Source organism: Balaenoptera ricei, chromosome 4 (assembly GCF_028023285.1).
Source record: "Balaenoptera ricei isolate mBalRic1 chromosome 4, mBalRic1.hap2, whole genome shotgun sequence".
NCBI lineage: Eukaryota > Metazoa > Chordata > Mammalia > Artiodactyla > Balaenopteridae > Balaenoptera > Balaenoptera ricei.
The window spans coordinates 11,582,568-11,603,886 of NC_082642.1; the positions used below are offsets into that span (position 1 = coordinate 11,582,568).

Consider the following 21,319-nt stretch of genomic DNA (forward strand, 5'->3'; position numbering starts at 1 on the left):
AAACATGCTCAACATCACTAATTATTAGAGAAATGCAAATCAGAACTACAGTGAGGTATCATCTCACACCAGTCAGAATGGCCATCATCAAAACTTCTACAAACAGTAAATGGTGGAGAGGGTGTGGAGAAAAGAGAACCCTCCTACACTGTTGGTGGGAATGTAAATTAGCACAGCCACTATGGGGAACCGTATGAAGTTCCTTAAAAACTAAAAATGGAGCTACCACATGACCCAGCAATCCCACTCCTGGGCATATACCCAGAGAAAACCATAATTCAAAAAGATACATGCACTCCAATGTTCAATGTAGCACTATTTACACTAGGCGGGACATGGAAGCAACCTACATGTCCATCAACAGAGAAATGGATAAAGAAGATGTGGTATGTATATACAATGGAATATTACTCAGCCATAAATAGAACAAAATAATGCCATTTATAGCAACATGGATGACCCTAGAGATTGTCATATTGAGTGAAGTAAGTCAGAGAAAGAGAAATAGCATATGATATCACTTATATGTGGAATCTGAAAAGATGGTACAAATGAATTTATTTACAAAACAGAAATAGAATCCCAGATGTAGAAAACAAACTTATGGTTACCAACAGGGAAGGGGGGGAGGGATAAATTGTGAGATTGGGATTGACAAGTATACACTACTGTATATAAAATAGATAACTAATAAGAACCTACTGTATAGCACAGCAAACTCTACTCAATACTCTCTAATGACCTCTATAGGAAAAGAACCTAAAAAAAGAGTGGATATATGTATATGTGTAACTGATTCACTTTGCTGTACAGCAGAAACTAACACAACACTGTAAATCAATTATACTCCAATAAAAATTAATTTAAAAATAGTCATCCTTCTCAAACTCTTCCAAACAACAGAAGAGGAGATAACACTTCCAATCTCTTTTTACAAAGACAGCATTACCATAATACCAAAACCAGATAAGGACAGTACAAGAAGAGAAAATTATGGTCCAATATCCCTGAAAAACATCGATGCAAAAATTCTCAACATAAGCAAATGGAATTCAACAATACATTCAAAGAATCATACACATGGTCTAGTAGGATTTATTCCAATGAGGCAAGGATGTTCAGCATCTGCAAATCAAGCCATGTGATACAACACTTAATAAAATGAGGGATTAAAATCATATGATCTTCTGAATAGGTGCCAAAAAAGAAGCATTTGACAAAATTTAACATACATTTATGATAAAAAAACTCTCAAAAGACTGGCTATAGAAGGAATATACCTCAACATAGTAAAGACCACATATAACAAGCCCAGAGTTAACATCATATTCAACACTGAAAATTTGAAAGGTTTTCATCTAAGATCAAGAAGAATAAAAGAATGCCCACTCTATCCACTTTTATTCAGTTGAAGTCCATGAGAGAGCAATTAGACAATAAAAGGAAATAAAAGGCATCCAAATCATGAAGAAGTAAAACTCTATTTGCAGGTGACATGATATTACATGGAAAACCTTAAAGACTGCTCCAATAACTGTTAGAACTAATAAACAAATTCAGTATAGTTGCAGGATACATAATCAATATACAAAATCAGTTGCATTTCTATACACTAACAATGAAGTATCTTAAAAAATAAATTAAGTAAACAATTCCATTTACAATTGCATCAAAAAGAATCAAATATCTAGGAATAAATTTAACCAAGGAGGTGAAAGATCTGTACAATGAAAACTGAAAGATATTGGTGAAAGAAACTGAAGAAGACACAAATAAATGGAAAGATATTCTCATGGATTGGAAGAAATTAATATTGTTCAAAGGTCCTTACTAACCAAAACAATCTACAGATTCAATGAAAACCCTATCAAAATTCCAATGGCAATTTTCACCAAAAGTGAAAAAACAAGCCTAGAATTTGTACAAAACCACAAAAGACATGAATAACCAAAGCAATGTCAAGAAAGAAAAACAAGCTGGAGGCATTATATCATATGTAATATGGTTTCTGATTTCAAACCATATTACAAAGCTATAATAATCAACACAGTGTGGTATTGGCATAAAAGCAGACACACAGATCAAGGGAACAGAATAGAGAGCCCAGAAATAAACCTGCACACACGTGGTTATTTAATTTATGATAAAGGAACAGCAATATACAACGGGAAACAACAGTCTCTTCAATACAGGGTGTTGGGAAAACGGGATTGCCGCATGCAAAAGAATGAAACTGGACTACTATCTTATACCATACACAAAAATCAACTCAAAATAAATGAAAGTCTTGCAAGTAAGACATAAAACTCCTAGAAGAAAACATAGGAAATAAGCTCCTTGACATTTGTCTAGGCAATGTTTTCTTGGATAAATTACAAAAGCACATAACAAAAACTAAGATAAACAAGAAGGACTACATTAAAGAGATTATTTACAGCACAGGAAACCATGAATAAAATGAAAAGGCAACACATGGAATGGGAAAAAATATTGCAAATCATCTCTGATAAGGGACTAATAACTGAAATATATAAAGATCTCATACAACTTAGTAGAAAGGAAAATTGATTAAAAATGACTTAAAAATGAGGATCTGATAAGATATCTTCCAAAGAAGACATACAAATGGCCAATAATTACATGAAAAAGCACTCAACAGCACTAATCATCTGGGAAATGCAAATCAAAACTTCAGTGAGATATCACCTCACACCTGTTAGAATGATTATTATCAAAAAGAGAGGAGACAACAAGTGTTCATGAGGATGTGGAGAAAAGGGAACCCTTGCATACTGTTGTGATGGGAATGTAAAGTGGAGGGGCTGCTGTGGGGAACAGTACGGAGATTTCTCAAAAAATTAAACAGAGCTACTATATGATCAGTTCCCTTTTTTCCATTCTTGGTATTTAACCAAAGGAAACAAAATCACTATCTCCAAGAGATAACTGCACCCCCATGTTCACTGCAGCATATTTACAATAGCCAAGACTTGGTAACAACCTATGTTTCCATTGACAGATAGATGGATAAGGAAAATATGATATAGTTATACACACACATACACACACACAATGGAATGTTATTCAGTCAGAAAAATAAGGAAATTCTACCATTTGCAACAACATGATGGACCTTCAGGGCATTATGCTAAATGACATAAGTTAGAAAAAGAAGGCAAATAATGTCTTATCTCAATATATGTGGAATTAAAAAAAAAAACTGAACTCATAGATACAGAATGGATCACTGAAGAAATCAAAGAGGAAATCAAAAAATACCTAGAGACAAATGAAAACAAAAACGTGATGACTCAAAACCTATGGGATGCAACAAAAGCAGTTCTAAGAGCAAAGTTTATACGGATACAACCTTGCCTCAGGAAACATGAATAATCTCAAAAAAACAACCTATCCTTACACCTAAAGCAACTAGAGAAAGAAGAACAAACAAAACCAAAAATTAGTAGAAGGAAAGAAATCATAAAGATCAGAGGAGAAATAAGTGAAATAGAAATGCAAAAAACAATAGCAAAGATCAATAAAACTAAAACTGGTTCTTTGAGAAGATAAACAAAATTGATAAACCTTTAGCCAGACTCATCAAGAAAAAAAGGGAGAAGACTCAAATCAATAAAATTATAAATGAAAAAGGAGAAGTTACAACAGACAACACAGAAATACAAAGAATCATGAGACTACCAGCAACTATATGCCAATAAAATGGACAACCTAGAAGAAATGGACAAATTCATAGAAAGGTAAAACCTTCCAAGTCTGAACAAGGAAGAAATAGAAAATATGAACAGACCAATCATGAGTAATAAAATTGAAACTGTGATTAAAAATCTTCCAACAGACAGAAGTCCAGGACCATATGGCTTCACAGGCGAATTCTATCAAACATTTACAGAAGAGCTAACACCTATCCTTCTCAAACTCCTCCAGAAAATTGCAGATGAAGGAATACTCCAAAGCTCACTCAACAAGGCCAACATCACCCTGATACCAAAACCAGAAAAAGATACCACAAAAAAAGAAAATTACAGGACAGTATCACTGATGAATATAAATGCAAAAATCCTCAACAAATTACTAGCAAACAGAATCCAACAACACATTAAAAGGATCATACACCATGATCAAGTAGGATTTATCCCAGGGATGAAAGGATACTTCAATATACACAAATCAATCAATGTTATACACCATATTAACAAACTGAAAAATAAAAACCACACGATCATCTCAACAGATGTAGAAAAAGCTTTTGACAAAATTCAACACTCATTTATGATAAAAAAAACTCTCCAGAAAGTGGGCACAGAAGGAACCTAGCTCAACATAATAAAGGCAATACACGACAAACCCACAGCAAACATCATTCTCAATGGTGAAAAAATGAAAGCATTTCCTCTAAGATCAGGAACAAGACAAGGATGTCCACTCTCTCAACTTTTATTCAACACAGTTTTGGAAGTCCTAGCCACAGCAATCAGAGGAATAAAAGGAATCCAAATTGGAAAAGAAGAACTAAAACTGTCACTGATTGCAAATGACATGATACTATACATAGAAAATCCTAAAGATTCTACCAGAAAACTACTAGAGCTCATCAATGAATCTGGTCAAGTTGCAGGGTACAAAATTAATACACAAAAGTCTGTTGCATTCCTATATGGTAACAATGAAAGATCAGAAAGAGAAATTAAGAAGCAATCCCATTTACCATCACATCACAAAGAATAAAATACCTGGGAATAAACCTACCTAAGGAAGCAAAAGACCTGTACTCAGAAAACTATAAGATACTGATGAAAGATATCAAGGATGAAACAAACAGATGGAGAGATATACCATATTCTTAGATTAGAAGACTCAATATTGTGAAGATGACTATACTACACAAAGCAATCTACAGATTCAATGCAATCCCTGTGAAATTACCAATGGCATTTTTCACAGAATTAGAATGAAAAATATTACAATTTGTGTGGAAACACAGAAACCTGGAATAGCCAAAGCAATCTTGAGAAAGAAAAACGGAATTGGAGGAATCAGGCTCCCTGACTTCAGACTATACTACAAAGCTACAGTAATCAAACAGTGTGGTACTGGCACAAAAACAGAAATATACATCAATGGAACAGGATAGAAGGCCCAGAGGTAAACCCACACACCTATGGTCACCTAATCTATGACAAAGGAGGCAAGAATATACAATGGAGAAAAGACAGTCTCTTCAATAAGTGGTGCTGGAGAAACTGCACAGCTACATGTAAAAGAATGAAATTAGAACACTCCCTAACACCATACACAAAAATAAACTCAAAATGGATTAAGTACCTAAATGTAAAGCCAGACACTATAAAACTCTCAGAGAAAAACATAGGCAGATCATTCTTTGACATAAATCACAGCAAGATCTTGTTTGATCCACCTCCTAGAGTAATAAAAATAAAAAAAAAATAAACAAATGGGACCAAATTAAACTCAAAAGCTTTTGCATAGCAAAGGAAATCATAAAAAAAACCCAAAAAGACAACACTCAGGATGGGAGAAAATATTTGCAAATGAAGCAACCAACAAGGGATTATTCTCCAAAATATATAAACAGCTCCTGAAGCTCAATATCAAAAAGCAAATAACCCAATTAAAAAATGGGCAGATCTAAATAGACATTTCTCCAAAGAAGACATACAGATGGCCAAAAAGCACAGGAAAACATGCTCAACATCACTAATTATTAGAGAAATGCAAATCAGAACTACAGTGAGGTATCATCTCACACCAGTCAGAATGGCCATCATCAAAACTTCTACAAACAGTAAATGGTGGAGAGGGTGTGGAGAAAAGAGAACCCTCCTACACTGTTGGTGGGAATGTAAATTAGCACAGCCACTATGGGGAACCGTATGAAGTTCCTTAAAAACTAAAAATGGAGCTACCACATGACCCAGCAATCCCACTCCTGGGCATATACCCAGAGAAAACCATAATTCAAAAAGATACATGCACTCCAATGTTCAATGTAGCACTATTTACACTAGGCGGGACATGGAAGCAACCTACATGTCCATCAACAGAGAAATGGATAAAGAAGATGTGGTATGTATATACAATGGAATATTACTCAGCCATAAATAGAACAAAATAATGCCATTTATAGCAACATGGATGACCCTAGAGATTGTCATATTGAGTGAAGTAAGTCAGAGAAAGAGAAATAGCATATGATATCACTTATATGTGGAATCTGAAAAGATGGTACAAATGAATTTATTTACAAAACAGAAATAGAATCCCAGATGTAGAAAACAAACTTATGGTTACCAACAGGGAAGGGGGGGAGGGATAAATTGTGAGATTGGGATTGACAAGTATACACTACTGTATATAAAATAGATAACTAATAAGAACCTACTGTATAGCACAGCAAACTCTACTCAATACTCTCTAATGACCTCTATAGGAAAAGAACCTAAAAAAAGAGTGGATATATGTATATGTGTAACTGATTCACTTTGCTGTACAGCAGAAACTAACACAACACTGTAAATCAATTATACTCCAATAAAAATTAATTTAAAAATAGTCATCCTTCTCAAACTCTTCCAAACAACAGAAGAGGAGATAACACTTCCAATCTCTTTTTACAAAGACAGCATTACCATAATACCAAAACCAGATAAGGACAGTACAAGAAGAGAAAATTATGGTCCAATATCCCTGAAAAACATCGATGCAAAAATTCTCAACATAAGCAAATGGAATTCAACAATACATTCAAAGAATCATACACATGGTCTAGTAGGATTTATTCCAATGAGGCAAGGATGTTCAGCATCTGCAAATCAAGCCATGTGATACAACACTTAATAAAATGAGGGATTAAAATCATATGATCTTCTGAATAGGTGCCAAAAAAGAAGCATTTGACAAAATTTAACATACATTTATGATAAAAAAACTCTCAAAAGACTGGCTATAGAAGGAATATACCTCAACATAGTAAAGACCACATATAACAAGCCCAGAGTTAACATCATATTCAACACTGAAAATTTGAAAGGTTTTCATCTAAGATCAAGAAGAATAAAAGAATGCCCACTCTATCCACTTTTATTCAGTTGAAGTCCATGAGAGAGCAATTAGACAATAAAAGGAAATAAAAGGCATCCAAATCATGAAGAAGTAAAACTCTATTTGCAGGTGACATGATATTACATGGAAAACCTTAAAGACTGCTCCAATAACTGTTAGAACTAATAAACAAATTCAGTATAGTTGCAGGATACATAATCAATATACAAAATCAGTTGCATTTCTATACACTAACAATGAAGTATCTTAAAAAATAAATTAAGTAAACAATTCCATTTACAATTGCATCAAAAAGAATCAAATATCTAGGAATAAATTTAACCAAGGAGGTGAAAGATCTGTACAATGAAAACTGAAAGATATTGGTGAAAGAAACTGAAGAAGACACAAATAAATGGAAAGATATTCTCATGGATTGGAAGAAATTAATATTGTTCAAAGGTCCTTACTAACCAAAACAATCTACAGATTCAATGAAAACCCTATCAAAATTCCAATGGCAATTTTCACCAAAAGTGAAAAAACAAGCCTAGAATTTGTACAAAACCACAAAAGACATGAATAACCAAAGCAATGTCAAGAAAGAAAAACAAGCTGGAGGCATTATATCATATGTAATATGGTTTCTGATTTCAAACCATATTACAAAGCTATAATAATCAACACAGTGTGGTATTGGCATAAAAGCAGACACACAGATCAAGGGAACAGAATAGAGAGCCCAGAAATAAACCTGCACACACGTGGTTATTTAATTTATGATAAAGGAACAGCAATATACAACGGGAAACAACAGTCTCTTCAATACAGGGTGTTGGGAAAACGGGATTGCCGCATGCAAAAGAATGAAACTGGACTACTATCTTATACCATACACAAAAATCAACTCAAAATAAATGAAAGTCTTGCAAGTAAGACATAAAACTCCTAGAAGAAAACATAGGAAATAAGCTCCTTGACATTTGTCTAGGCAATGTTTTCTTGGATAAATTACAAAAGCACATAACAAAAACTAAGATAAACAAGAAGGACTACATTAAAGAGATTATTTACAGCACAGGAAACCATGAATAAAATGAAAAGGCAACACATGGAATGGGAAAAAATATTGCAAATCATCTCTGATAAGGGACTAATAACTGAAATATATAAAGATCTCATACAACTTAGTAGAAAGGAAAATTGATTAAAAATGACTTAAAAATGAGGATCTGATAAGATATCTTCCAAAGAAGACATACAAATGGCCAATAATTACATGAAAAAGCACTCAACAGCACTAATCATCTGGGAAATGCAAATCAAAACTTCAGTGAGATATCACCTCACACCTGTTAGAATGATTATTATCAAAAAGAGAGGAGACAACAAGTGTTCATGAGGATGTGGAGAAAAGGGAACCCTTGCATACTGTTGTGATGGGAATGTAAAGTGGAGGGGCTGCTGTGGGGAACAGTACGGAGATTTCTCAAAAAATTAAACAGAGCTACTATATGATCAGTTCCCTTTTTTCCATTCTTGGTATTTAACCAAAGGAAACAAAATCACTATCTCCAAGAGATAACTGCACCCCCATGTTCACTGCAGCATATTTACAATAGCCAAGACTTGGTAACAACCTATGTTTCCATTGACAGATAGATGGATAAGGAAAATATGATATAGTTATACACACACATACACACACACAATGGAATGTTATTCAGTCAGAAAAATAAGGAAATTCTACCATTTGCAACAACATGATGGACCTTCAGGGCATTATGCTAAATGACATAAGTTAGAAAAAGAAGGCAAATAATGTCTTATCTCAATATATGTGGAATTAAAAAAAAAAACTGAACTCATAGATACAGAAAACAGATTGGTGGTTGCCAGAGGTTTGGGTGTAGTGGGTTGGTGAAATGAGGGAAGGGGGTGAACAGGTACAAATTCCAGTTTTAAGTAAACTAAGTCCTGGGGATGTGATTTACACTATGGTGAATATAATTAACAACAATGTATTATATATTTGAAAGTTGCTAATCTTAAATAATCAGTTCACAAGGAAAAGACATTTTTATCTAGGTGTGGTGATGGATGTTAACTTATTGTGCTAATCATTACACTCTAAGTAGATATATCAATCATTATGAGGTACACCAAAAACTAATAAATACAATGTTATATGTCAATAGCATCTCAACAAAAAATTAAAAGTATCATTTTCAATAAACATTATTTATAATGCATAGTATTAGATATTTATAATGTTCTTGGTTTTGTTTAGTTTCTTGAAACAAAGTTTTCTCTCAAAAGGAGCTGTTTGATAATTTGTATTCTGATTTTTTTTTAAATGTATTATTCTAAAGCACACATTATTGAGATTATAAAACCCCAAAATACAGATACTTACATCATACAGCACTCCATTTATAGTTTAGGTTTTAAAACTTTATATGTATTTGTGAAATATACATATGTCTTTGTCATTAAATATAAATTAACAAATTTACTTCTTGATAACTTCAGTTTTTTAAAAGGAATGTCTTTAATTTTCTTCTTTTCTTTTTGTTTCTAAATGGAAGTCTACATTATAACCTTAAAAGTAGTATAAAGTGATGATGATTACTCAGTTTATTTTTAGCATCTGAGGCTATGACCAGCAATTATTCCTTTCCCAAGTTAAAAATTTAATACATCATAAAGACATAACCATAGATTCTTCGTTTTCTTTTCATTTTTTAAGTAACTAGAAGGAAACTTAGAGATTATGTAAGCCCATTGATCTCATTTTACAAAAAAACTGAAGATTTTTGAGATTAAGCTACTTAATGAAACACTTTGGTAATAGATCCCATCTCATGAATCAGTTTAATTTTTTTCTCATTAGACTTTGACTGGGAGATGGCAATGTCAAGAATGGTTCTTTTAAAGGCAGAGTCAAGCCCTGTCTAAATCAGAGTAAAGACACTTAAAGAGAGGTCATTGTGATAAAATTCGTGAACATCTCCATCTGACTAAAAGTCTATCCACACCGATATTAGAGAGTGGTTTTCGTCTCCATACATATCTTTTAATCACTTTTAGCCACTTTTGGTGGCTTCTGACATCCTATGACCCATGTTAATGAGGGCTGTGGACAAGTGGGACCATGAATTGCTCCCTCCTGGCTTTAAGCAAGGAGGGGTTTCCAAAGTGTGGTTCAATGTGGGAAGCCCTTTGGTAAGATACCACGTGGGTGTCAGATGTCAGCACATCTCTGTTTCCGCTGTGAAGAGATTAGCCCCTGCTAAGGTACAGAGTTCACTTAGGATGCCAGTGGTCTAGATATCCTCCTACTTACAGCCTTGGTTGCCAAGCGCCTTTCCCCTTGTCTAATACCCATTTCCCACTTCTGAACAACCACTGCTGAGCTAAACAAGGGTGCCCTGGGCCCAGGGTGACATCCTACCTCACCTTCCATTTTCAGTCTCTCCCTCTTCACATGTGTGCATTGAGAGAAAGCCCTCTCACACCTTCCTCAAACAGTGCAGAAAGAGAAGCCATGACTGTGGTTTATAAAACTGTATCTCAAGCCAATTTACTTAATATAATACTATATGGTGCATAAACATAGCAATCATCCTATATTCCCCTCCATAGCTGAATACATGACAAGTAGACATTTTCTGCATTCACCTAGCACGACTGTGACCATCGACAGCACGGCACCATCCCTCACAGCAAAGTCTCCCTTTCTGACATGGGTCCATGGAATTAGGAAGATACGAGTTGTTTTCTCTTCCATATCTTGCATAGATGCTCTTAATTTCTCAGTACCTTAATACCATTTCCTCCTTTTTTTCTTTGCCTTTTTTTCTCTGTCTAGATCATCTTTAAACACCTTTCCTTTTCTACCTATTCGATAAATATAATCTAAAGTAATGTCTAAAAATATGTCTAAATATTTAGATTCTAGATAGTTTTAATATACTGGTGATTATGGTTTCCTCTTCTATGTTTTTAGCCATAGTAAGTTATGAAACCAGTAACAAATATGAAATTAAGAACAGCCTTGGACAGAGGATATACTTTGCAGCAGAGGATACTGTTTTCTCTTCCATGTCTCACTTAGATCTTCTTAATTTCTCAGTACCTTAATACCCTCTCCTCCTTCTCTCTCTTTCCCTTTTTTCTAACTCTAGTTCATCTCTGAACATCTTGCCCAATGTAATATGAAGTATCTAAAAATATTTCAATCTAATCTACGTTTTTAACATATGATGATTATGATTTTATCTTCTATGTTTTCAGTCATAATACACATTGAAACAAATAACAAATATGAAATTAAGAACAGACTTGGACAGAAGATTTACTTTGCAGCAGAGGATACTGACTGCTGTACCCGACATTGCTTTGGGGGTTTTAGGCCTTTTACCGTGAGGATTCTTGATCTTATAGGCCGAGAAGTCATAACCCTGGAGAGACCACTAAGGTTTATCTGGTGTTGTATCCCCTGCTGCCTTCAGGAGGTCAGTAAGCAATTACCTGGGTACTTTGTGAAGTAGTTCAGCAAGAATTTTCACCCTTTCAGTGAACCTATAGAATCAAATGAGATTTAAAGGAAAAGTGGTCCGCCAGCTATTGGTTTATGCTTGAGGGTAAATTGTAGGAAGGAAGGCAGGTGGAAAAGAGTGAGCAGTTAGCCCCACGTCCCTGAACAGTGTGCCCCCCGGGGGTGAGATCAGAGATCTCAGAGACCAGACTTCTTGATCTTCAGGGAGAGCTGAGAATGTAGGTCACCTCGGTCAAGTCCCTCACCTGAAATGACCACGAGGGCCCCATAGAGAATCTCCTCGAATGCCACCCCAGAGGCAAGTGGACAGAAGAGTGAGGAAAGAACACATATGTTCATCTCATTATTTTAGCCAACCTACAAGGAGCAAACCTAGGAGAGGCCCCCTCTGAGAAATCTCAACTCCTGTGTTTTCAGTTCTCCATTTGAAAAAAAAAAGTTAATACATTTGAGTCCCTGTAATAGGGGTATGCAAATTGTGAGCACCGTCAGCTCCATAAAGACCAGGTGTCTCTTTCATAGTACTTGACAGCCCTCTGATAGCGAACATGGATCTCAGGGGAGACGCCAGGGCACAGAGTGTTTATAGGAAGTCGGCCTTTGCCTATATCTCCATTGGCCTGAGACCAGCACTGCCTGGGTCACTCAGTCATCCATATGGGTAGCTGTGAGAGCAGGGCACACAGAGATACAAGCACATAGAGATTTGATGTCTAATGCTGCACTTATTTTGAAAGGATAACTGAAGTTGTTCATACCGAGTTATTTTGTTTTCCATGTATATCTATCATAAGAGTATCTGAGGAAAACCAGAATTTGATGGTATATGCTCTACAATTTACAGAGCACATTAACATATGTTGTATTATTGATCTTAAACAGCCCTAGGAAATCCTCAGTTATGATGAGCATACTGGGATGCTCTCAAAGTCGCCCAACTGTATAGCAGAACGAAGCTTCTAGGCCCCATTTTCTTTCTATCCTAGCACTATTGCCACTCATATCTGAAAATTGCCCCAGTGATCAGGGCTCTGTCCATACATCTAAACAACTGAGTTTTAAGGAGTTTAAGTAAAGAGCTCTTAATAATTTAGACATTTTTCTTAAGTATGGAAATTTTAAAATATACGAGACCAGTAGAGCAGTGTTTCAGAGTGGAGACTGTGCATGCAGCCTCCCCATGTTTGTGTCTCATCTCTTCCACTTTGCAGCTGGGGAATCTGATACAAGTTAATTAACCTCTCTGTTCCTTAGTTACTTCCTCTATAAATTGGAATAGAACCAACCTTCTAAGAATGTAGTGTGAATTAAGTGGTGCATAAAACAATATCTTGCCCTTACAAAGTGAGCAAAGGACCTGAATAGATGTCTTCCCACAGAATACATACAGATGGCCAACACATATATGAAAAGGTGCTCAATATCACTAATCATCAGAAATGCAAACCAAAACCACAATGACACATCACATCACACCTGTTAGAATGGCTCTTTTTAAAAGACAAGAAATATATGTTGGCAAGGATGTGAAGAAAAGGGAACCTTTGTACACTCTTGTTAGGAATGTAAATTGGTACAGCCATTATAGAAAACAGTATGGAGTTTCCTCAGATAATTGAAAAGAGGACAACTATATGATCTAGTAATACTACTTTTGTGTATATATCCAACAGATATCAAATCAGGCTTTCAAAGATATTTACATTTCATGTTAATTACAGCATTATTCACAAAAGTCAAGATATGGAGACAACCTAAGTGTGTGTTGACAGATGAATGGATAAAGAATATATTTATAAGATTGATCTAGACAGACAGCATTTATATACATATCTAAAAATACACACACAATCGAATATTATTCAGCCAAAAAAAGGGGAAAAAATCCTGCCATTGTGATAATATGCATGTACCTAGAGGGTGTTTGGCTATGTGAAATAGGTCAGGCAGAGAAATACAAATACAGTATGGTATCATTTAAATGTGAAAATTTTAAAAAAAATCTAACTCCTAGAAACAGAGATTAGAATGGTGGTTGCAAGAGACTAGGGGTGGGGGAAATGGGGAGATTCTGGTCATCAGTACAAATTTTCAGTTATAAAATAAGTTCTAGGGATCTGATGTATATCATGATGACTGTAGTTAATAATATTACAGTTGACCCTTGAACAACATGGGTTTGAACTTCACAGGTCCACTTACACATGGATCTCTTTCAATAAATACATGCTACAGTACTACAGTACTACCTAATCTGTGGTTGGTTGAATCCGCAGATGTAGAACTTTGGATATGGAGGGCCAGCTGTAAAGGCAGATTTTTGACTGTGCTGGGGGAGGGTGGGGGAGGGTCAGGGGAGTCAGTGCCCCTAACCCCTGCATTGTTCAAGGGTCACTGTGTACTGTATACTTGAAATTTGCTAAGAGTAGACTCCAATTATTCACACCGGAAAAAAGTGACTATATGAGGTGATGGATGTGTTAACTTGATTGTGGTAATCATTTCACAATGTACATGTACATCAAATCATCACATGGTACACCTTAAATATATTACAATTTATTTGTTAATTATACCTCAGTAGGCTTGGTAAAAAATAATATACTGATGAGAGCTCTTATTAGATACATGGTGACAATGATGATGATGATATATTATATTTATTATTTTGCTTTTTTAGATAGAAATCCATGCTCCTCCTGGAATACCAATAGGTTACGTTACTCAGATCAGGCACCCATTTCTGCCAAAGTTTAGAATTCAAAATGAGAATAGAAAGGATATACTAAGAATTATTGGTCCATGTTGTATGTGCAGCTATTGTGGAGATGTTGATTTTGAGGTAAGAGGTGTGATAATTTTTATAAGATTGGCTCTTCTAATATAAGGATATTATAATGTTGTAAGATGTTACAAATATATTAATAAATATATGTATACTGGTCTCAAGAGGAAGGTAATGTGCTTATATATTTAACTTGGGTTAGAGAGGCGGTTTTTGCTCTTATTAAACATCAGTGTTGGGGCTTCCCTGGTGGCGCAGTGGTTGAGAATCTGCCTGCCAATGCAGGGGACACGGGTTCGAGCCCTGGTCTGGGAAGATCCCACATGCCGCGGAGCAACTAGGCCCGTGAGCCACAATTACTGAGCCTGCGCGTCTGGAGCCTGTGCTCCGCAACAAGAGAGGCCGCGATAGTGAGAGGCCCGTGCACCGCGATGAAGAGTGGCCCCCGCTTGCCGCAACTGGAGAAAGCCCTCGCACAGAAACGAAGACCCAACACAGCCATAAATAAATAAATAAATAAATTTAAAATAAATGTGATTTGAATAAAATATAAAATCTGGTTTAAAAAAAAAATCAGTGTTAATTATTCTAAATGTGAAAAAAGAGAAAAAACATAGTCAAATAAATATAAGCAAAACATCTAACATTTAAACATGGTGTTTTCTGTATGGAGGTACTGTGTGTTATCCATTGAAATTAGAATGCTAACATTGTCATCAAAGTGCTACTGCCAAAGCATATGTTCCTTCCTTAGTCTGAAACACAGGCTGCCAATGCTCTAAGCCCTCTTCAGAAGCTCTGACATCTTTGGGTTCCTATAAAAAGCCCGATTATGCAAAGAGAATTTTAAGAAAGATAATGTAAGATGTACTACCCAATTATGCTTCTTTATAGTCTCTCCTTTGTCCTTGTATTAACTTGATCTCTATAAACCATAATATATCAGTGTATTTACTACACAGAAGAATTTCATCACAGCAATTTTCCAAACAGATGAGGCCTAGCCCCACAGTCCAAACTATTTAGTTGCAAATGTTTACAGGTTGAGACATTTTACAACTTATCTTGATATCATGATTCTCTTGGAAACTCATAAAATCTGCTAAACTGGACCCCCTCATTTCCATAAAAGGGGCAAAATTCTCCTAACACTGAGCAGGGTTGCCCCCTTATGATAAGATGTGGGAACTCTGCCACTGTCCCCTGACTTCCTAAGGTTTCCCACTATCCAGCATCTTTCTTTTACATTATCTGCCTGGCTTCCCTAATCATATAGTTTTTAATTCCTCTCTTAGACTCTGGTTATATGACGATGAATCACTCCCCTCATAGACTTCAGAGTCTAATAAAAGAGATGAGTAATTCTAAGAAAACACAGGTAAAGAGATTTTATAAAGCTCTTTTATAGGGATATATATATAAAATATGTGTGTGTAATATGTATGTATAATAAATTTATATAAAGGTATATAAATAATAATACTTCTCCATGTAGAGGACGGCATATCAAAGATTCAGAGGAATGGAAAGACAATTATTCATTTATGGAATAATATTAACAAAAGTTTAGGCAGCATATATTCTGTTTGGGGGAAGCCAGTTAAAACACTTTAAAGCATCCATTATATGTAATGAGTAAACTTCTCTCCTGTACTTCTGGAATGACGCTAACTAGGTACCATCTTTCAGAGAATGAGAAATACTCACTTGGATCAATTTCAGATGGAGAGTTTGACACCTTAAAGCAGGATTGAACAGTATGAGGGACCACTATGGAACATGGACTCCATCACGGTTTCAATGGTCATGGGAACTTGGAGTAGAAAAGAAATACACCCTGAACCTGAAGGGGCAGATGTCATTCTAAAGGAGAAAATAATTCAGATTTGTTATAAGTGCACTGAGTGGAACTGATTCATGGATTTGATTTGTGTTGAAGACGAAAGAAAATTTGGAGATGATTCTGATGTCTGATGTTTGAGAAGCCTGGGACAAAGACCACATATTATGACAAAAGACTCTCCTATAATCCCTATCAATCAGAAAGTTACAAGAGTTTTAGAGCTCTATGTCAGGAATGAGGGATAAAAAAACTAAATCTGTATTTCTTCTTGTGTCACAAATACTAATTAATTATTTCAGGGTTGAAATAACTTTATTATAAAAATTTTCTCCTTTTAAAAATTTACCTAGAATTTAGCTAAAAATTACCTGGTCCTAATAACTTTTCAGTTGGAAGTCATTATTCCTATTTCTGATGCTTTTCATTAAAAAATATTATAATTTTTATTTCTTACATGAATTTTGGTACAGTTTAAAATTTCCTGCTATAGGAATCAAGAAGGGGAAATGTTAATATCTAAGAGTAAGATTATGGTGGCAGGTAAGTTATCTACTGTATTTTTTAAGTTTTTAAATATCTCAAAAATTAAAAATAAATTTAAAAAAAGATTTCTTTACTAGCTACATAAGCTTAAATGACAGCTATTAGCAGATAAAAAATGAAGGTGTGCAAGAGATTTGTATTAATCTGTTTTGCCACAATGGTGTTACGTAACATGTAACCCCTAAAGCTCAGTGGCTTAAAAAAATAGGCATTTATTCTCATGCTTATGGATCTGCAGGTCAGCAGCATCTGGGGGATATACCTAGGCTCAGCCACATGGCTCTGATTTAGGCTGCCAGTTGGTCTCAGGTCTGCTCCAGGTATGTTCATCCTGGAGCTGTAGCAACAGCAGCTGCCCAGATCATGCTTTCTAGTGGCTGATCACTGGAGAGCAAGACCAAGGCAAAACCACTCGGCCATGTTTAAGGTCTCTGCTGGTGTCACATCCACTAACACTCCATTGGCAAACAAGGAACATGGCCAAGCCTAATTTCAATGTACAAGGAAGTATACTAGGCGTACAGAGGGAGGGGATTGAAATGACTATTTGATGAACAGTAATCCATGATATCACAGTGTTCACATTAGAAGTTTATTTCAGGTTTTTAAAGACCTTAACCACCCAAATCCAAATAAAATGAGTCAACTGTTTCTAGTTTGCCCACATTTATGTAGCTAGTCCCAACCTGAGCCAGGGCTCCAAAGGTTGTTGCCAGCATGTGTGGTACCTTGCGCACATCTGAAAAGGACACTTCTCTTCCTGGTTTGACATAACTCTGCCTGTACATACCCTGGCAAGTGTGGACTACGTTCAGCCTCCACATGCCCACTTGGTGAGGAGCGTTTCTCTGGCTTTAAGCTGTTCATCTCTTTATCATGGCCCTTGGCCTTCCTCAGGCAGAACTGTAAAACTAGAAAAATTTTATTGGAGCTTTTTTGTTTCATATACTTCCTCTTTTGCTGTCCCCCATCCCCTCCTGTTGTCAAGTCTTACCCCAAGCTTTAACCTGCAGCATCCCATCAAGTTATTTATTGGTTACTTTACTTCACTCAAAACTGCCAGTCCTCTCTTCCAGGCTCTTGGCATTTCACATTTTCCTACTGACAGTGGGTGATAATGGGGTTTCCATCACCTTTAAACACTCAGCCTATGCCAACTCTTTGTGCTGGTATTAAAGCACAATTCAGATGGGAGTTTAAACTACCTTCCTGATGGCTTCTAGAAATTTCATCAAAGAAACATTTCATTCATTTCATGGTTGTATCTTTTCCTGATTAACTTTTATTTGGGATCAATTCAACTCATTTATTATTGTCTGTCTTAAAGTAAAATAAAAAATATTAAATATTTTACCAAAGCTACTTTCTTATAAGTTCTCTATAGCAAAGAAACAGTTTTTTCACATATCTATAAACACATATGGGACTCTATATGCATCTAATGAGTGATATAATTTTCAAAGTTCGTTATGGCACATAATTTAATAGAGTGTTCATTTTATTCCAATTTTGGAGGTAGTTTTATTATTGGTTTTCTAGAATTCTTTAAGATTGCCTCCTTTTTTTCAATTTAGATTAAATCTCTTGATGGAAAATATGTGGTTGGCAAGATTTCCAAGCAGTTTACTGGAATTGTGAGAGAGATATGTACAAATTACAGTAACTTTCGCATCCAGTTCCCTGCAGATGTTGATGTGAAAATGAAAGCTGTGATGCTTGGCGCATGTTTCCTCATTGTAAGTTTCTTCTTGCTAATCTTGGGCATAGATGGTTTTTCTGGTATCATTCTGAAATGATTTATTAAATTTCACATTTTAAAAGTGACCTTCTTAAATTCATAGGTTTTATTCAAAGGCATGCCATTTAATCCTTGCTCTGAAATTCCATTTTCGCCTGATACTGTGAATTTTCTCCTGATACTGTGGAGAAAATTCCATTTTCTCCTGATACTGTGACTAGTTTTTTTCTGGAAAGTCAACTCAATTTCACACGTCAGTATAAGGACCTTATGTGTTAAGGAGAGGCCCTGGTCTTTGGGGCTTGTATTAAAAAAATCAAAATTGGCGCTTTGGGGAATACTTTAACTATGGGCTTAACATGTCATAAAACTCAGTGAAACATGGAAATTTCCTCTTGATTCACTATTAAATTAAATCATCTAATACAAGAGTGTATTAGTGATTAATTACAAGAGTAATCTGCAAGAAGAGTATATAGCCAATCAAGCCATTAGATGAACTGCCAATTTAGAGGAAATACATGGGATAGAGCAATGATCCTAAACCTGCCTTCACATTAAATCACCTAGGGAGATTTCAAAAACCCCAAGTGCCAAATCATACTCCAGTTCAATTAAGTCAGAAGCTCAGCATCAGAGCTTTGTAAAACTCCCCAGATGATTCCATATGCAGCCAAAGTCAAAGACATCTGGGACAGAGCAATGATTTTCAACCCAACCTGCACAGTAGAAACACCTGGGTAGCTTTCACACTCCCTATGTCAAGACTGCACCCAGATCTAGTAAACTAAAATCTCTGGAAGTGGGACCAAGTCTTTAAGCTGATTAGGGCTCCCAGGTGATTCCAATTTGCAAACAAGATTTGGAATCATTAGATAACTACCTTAAACATTCACCTGGGGATGCAATCAGAAAAAACTAAAAGGTGAGAGGATATATAGCAAAGAGGACCTAGTTCCTTCAACAAATAAATGTCAAGGAAGATAAAAAGATAAAAAATAATATGAAAAAAGGAGAGACACATCAACCTTACCCAGTTTGTAGACCATGTTTGGATATCGATTTGAACAAATCAATGTAAAAACACATTTACAAGGCATTCAGGGAAATGATGATATTAATGAATTATTAAGGCTTTTTAAAATCTCTGATGATGATATAGTGGTTATATCAAAGAAAACACCATCCATATCTTTTAAAGGCAAATCCTGAAGTACTTCAGTATAAAATGGTATTATATCAGGGTTTGCTTAGAAACAATAAAGGTGAGGGTAGGGAGATCTAAGAGATGGAATAATTGCTGAACCAAGATTGGTCACGTTAATAATTACTGAAGCTGGGTGAGGGGTCTTTAGGACTTTGTTATGCAATTTTGTCTAATTTGGGATATGCTTATTTTATTTTCTAGAATAACTTTTAATATAACCAGAGTAGTTCTATGTAAAAATTGTGTTTTCAATAAGTGTTCATTTTACATGGAAAGCAAAATCTAACCTTCACCTTGAGGGAATAGTTCAACCAAAGGCAGGATAATTGAAAGATACTGTGTGTTTAGGGAAGAGAGGCAATCTGCAGTGTTTGGCTAGATAGTTAATGGGACTGAGGGTGGTGATGGGATTATTATGAAATGATTTTAGCCTTCCTCTAAAGGACTAAGCAACATTTTGTAGAGATTGGCAATTCATTGAAAATTGTTTTGTTAATTGGTTGGTTTTAAACTAGGTATAAATAAAATAGTTATAAATCCAAATTTTAGAAAGATAAATCCTGGTGTCTATGTGAAAAATGAATTTGAGAGGTAAAATTGCAATAGTGTAATTACAAGTGACTTGCAATAAGGATTAAATTATTTCTATTGAAGGGATAAAGGAAAATATATAGACGTGAGAGAAGTAAATTCCATAGGACTTGGCTAAGGTCATAGGGGAGGGGGTCTGAATAGACATTGATGGACTGGAATAAACTGGAAAACACAGTAAGCAAATTTGGAAGACAAATCATGAAACTGACACAAACATTGCTAAGGTGCATTCTGACTCTTGAGATGTCTGTCATTCTTAGGGGAAAAAAAGTCTAAAAATTGTACATGCAATTCTAGTCACAAGCTGTATTGCTAGAGAAGGACCACAAAAAGTTGAGGAAGAAAAACTCAAAGAAGATTCCAAGGGAGACTAGAAAAAGTGAAATATAGAGAAATTACCAAAGAGTAATTAAATTCATGCAGGTATCAACAAATGAATGAGTAATAGGATTTAACTGCTATTAAAATGAAAAGCTGAAGGTAGAACTTATGTAGCTATAGACTTGACCCAGATTTATTTTTTACAGTTAATCTTTCTGGTTTAACAGATCTATTACTATGTTTTATCAGATCCCTTAGCATTTCTGCATCAGAGAATTATATCTGTTTTGCTGCTGAAAATTCATATCTGTATTTTTTTTAAATTTAGGATTTCATGTTTTATGAAAACACTGGATGCACTAAGTTTCTGACAGTAGGATTGTGGTAACAATCTCCTAAAAGTCTCAGAAAATTTGGTGTCTATATTGATTGGGACTATAAAAAGGAAACCTCAGTGTGTTTTCCTTGAAAGTCATTATACCCTATGTGAAATACTCTGTGATGCCTGTAGTGCAGGTATGTGATTTCCCTTCAAAACTATACAGTTTGTTTTCTGTTCACTGGCTTATAAATGTTTTTACGCATTTTCTTTGAATGTTCATTGTGTATTTGAAAGAAATTTTTTGGACTTTTTAACTTTAGACATG

General features: G+C 35.3%; 1 protein-coding gene across 1 annotated transcript in view; it reads left to right on the forward strand.

The window, feature by feature from the left end:
- The window catches only part of LOC132365115 (phospholipid scramblase 2-like), a 41,301-nt gene extending 20,241 nt beyond the window's left edge, over positions 1-21,060 (forward strand). Inside the window, exons 4-7 of the mRNA XM_059921812.1 lie at positions 11,377-11,597; positions 14,322-14,483; positions 18,387-18,548; positions 21,001-21,060. Of these exons, the coding sequence (XP_059777795.1) occupies positions 11,377-11,597; positions 14,322-14,483; positions 18,387-18,548; positions 21,001-21,060 (605 nt within the window). The remainder of the gene's footprint in view (positions 1-11,376; positions 11,598-14,321; positions 14,484-18,386; positions 18,549-21,000) is intronic.
- Positions 21,061-21,319: the final 259 nt, after the last annotated feature.